The 2,140-nt window shown below is 55.4% G+C and overlaps 1 protein-coding gene across 1 annotated transcript; it reads left to right on the top strand.

The window, feature by feature from the left end:
* The first annotated feature begins 578 nt into the window (after positions 1 to 578).
* LOC119406588 (MICAL-like protein 1) lies at positions 579 to 1,228 on the top strand. The gene is made up of 2 exons (XM_037673323.1): positions 579 to 860; positions 923 to 1,228. Exons 1-2 carry the CDS (start codon positions 579 to 581, stop codon positions 1,226 to 1,228), a joined length of 588 nt encoding a protein of 195 aa, XP_037529251.1.
* The last annotated feature ends 912 nt before the right edge of the window (positions 1,229 to 2,140 follow it).

The following is a 2,140-nucleotide window of genomic DNA, read 5'->3' as shown; positions in this document are numbered from 1 at the left end:
CAAAGGCGCTTAAGGCAAAATATAACCCATAACACTACGTTGTTGCCCTCTCAAGACGCATTTCAAACAAACATTAGATTAAAGACGACATCGTTGACGCGACGTCTTCAATAGTAGGAATCGAAGAAGTATACTGCGTTCAACACTTCGGAGGCCGGAACTACCAAGATTACCGTCAACATTGAAGCCGCTCTGGCTCAAATCGTGGACGCGTCGCACCTCAACATCCGAGGAGAACGCGTCGCCATTGTGCCCCTGGGCCCTCAAGTAACACAGGTCACCGTTCTCTTTCTGCCGTGCCGCGTCCCCAGTGAGGCCCTCGCCCAGGCGTTGTCTCCTTACGGGAAGGTGCTCCACATTACCAGAGGACTTATGGGTCGCGCCCGACCGTTACCACAGGGACGCGGTACGTCCGCATGGAAATGAAATCGTCGTCCCCTGTGCCAAACTACCTGAGGGTGGCAGGTCACCGAGTGACCTGTGACTACAAGGTATTCAGCGCGTGTGTCGACGTTGTGGAGAAAGTGGCCACTTCAGGATGAACTGCACGGCGCCGTTTTGCGGGAGGTGCGGCACCTATGGCCCCGACGGAAAAGGATGCTCCCTTCCGTGCCGTCGTTTTGGAGACCCCCATGCCACCGTCGCCTGCGCCATCCGAAGATCGTACTCAGAGGCAGCATCTAAGGGACTTCCCGCCGCTTCAACCGAGACGCCCGCTACGTACAAAAGGCGAGGTCCCACCGACACCTGTCCTAGGCCCTGCCCAAGATCAAAACCCACAGGACGCGACGCCACATCCAACGCCCGCTGCGTCCCCGGTTAGCCCAGACCCGGCCAGCGCTTCCACGGCCGATGATCAGGTGTGCGTCTCGCGCCCACCGGTCACCACCATCGAACGACATGCCGGCACTTCGCTCCACAGCGTATCTGCTGGGCGGACAGACGCCGACGACAGCGTGACGTCGACATTAGTCACGCGGCCTCCTCATCGTCTGCGAATCCTCCTACCATCGAGGAGTCTCCGTCTACAGACGACAGCGTGACGTCTAACGCTAGTCACGCGGCGTCCTCATCGTCTGCGAATCCTCCTACCATCGAGGAGTCTTCGTCTACAGCTGACGGAACAGTCCACATTGAAGACTCAGACAGCTCTTCAAGTGAGACGCCCCTGCGAATTGACGAAGACGCTACTCCAAGCGACGTCAGCCGGGAAAGTGTCACGTTCTAGTGCCCCCCTCCGTTCGAAGTTCCAGCATCAAGCGTCACCGTGTTTCCAGCAGCGACTCGGAAACCCATAGCCGTGACAGAAGTCCCTTTCGGACACCAACGCGACCCCGGAAGCCCCGCGCCTCCGGTGCGTCGCCCGGCCGCAAGAAATGACTGAACTGCTTGCGGGGCGCGTTCACCCGCTTCCGCTCCCATTGAAGGTACTTCTGCCTTTCCGTGACTTACTCTGTATCCTTATCTTCTCTTTCATCATGGCTCTCACTTTAAAAGTCATTACATTTAATGTCCATGGTTTCCGCAACCCTCAAAAACAGGCTGAAATTATAAATATTGCGCGTTCAGCATCTTGTGACCTACTGTTTCTGCAGGAAACTCACTTTTCCAAACTCTCAGATGTTCTGACATTCAAACGCGCATTTAACATTAGAGAGTAATAGCTAAGCGCCTCAGCGGGCCAGCGGGCCCAGCGCACGAGCGGAGATGCCAACTGCGCATGTGCGGCACGCTGGGGCCATCAGCGTTTTTACGGAGCGGACCGCTCAGCCGCTGGTATCCTCTGCTCAGCGGAGCGTGGCCAGCGGACCAGCGTTTTCGCGAGACAAGAGGCCTACCCCCAACACAAGCGGCAGCGGCATGTTGTCGGCGATACCCGCCAACATAGCGCTCGCTCTGCTCCAGGCGAAAAAGTACCGGCGTTGATTTTCAACATAAGAAGACCTCTGAAGACGAGGGCATTTGGAGATGACCTAAAGTGGATTCAAATCATCGAAAGCTCGTGTTGAACTTTTATTTGGAAATTGGAGACAAGAAGACACAATAAACTTGAGAAAGTATAGGTGCTACTTTGACATCTTTTCCGTACAGATTACATTTGATCGCGTGTTCACAGACGTGCAGAGAACTGCATACATTT

Source organism: Rhipicephalus sanguineus, chromosome 10 (assembly GCF_013339695.2).
Source record: "Rhipicephalus sanguineus isolate Rsan-2018 chromosome 10, BIME_Rsan_1.4, whole genome shotgun sequence".
Classification (NCBI taxonomy): Eukaryota; Metazoa; Arthropoda; class Arachnida; order Ixodida; family Ixodidae; genus Rhipicephalus; species Rhipicephalus sanguineus.
This window is presented reverse-complemented; position numbering and strand designations above follow the sequence as displayed.

What these genes read in the sequence shown, in the direction of transcription:
- LOC119406588 (XM_037673323.1), top strand. Translation starts at nt 579, where the DNA reads ATGGCCCCGACGGAAAAGGATGCTCCCTTCCGTGCCGTCGTTTTGGAG. An exon ending in CTTCCACGGCCGATGATCAG is followed by an intron (nt 861 to 922) that starts GTGTGCGTCTCG and finishes TTCGCTCCACAG; the next exon opens with CGTATCTGCTGGGCGGACAG.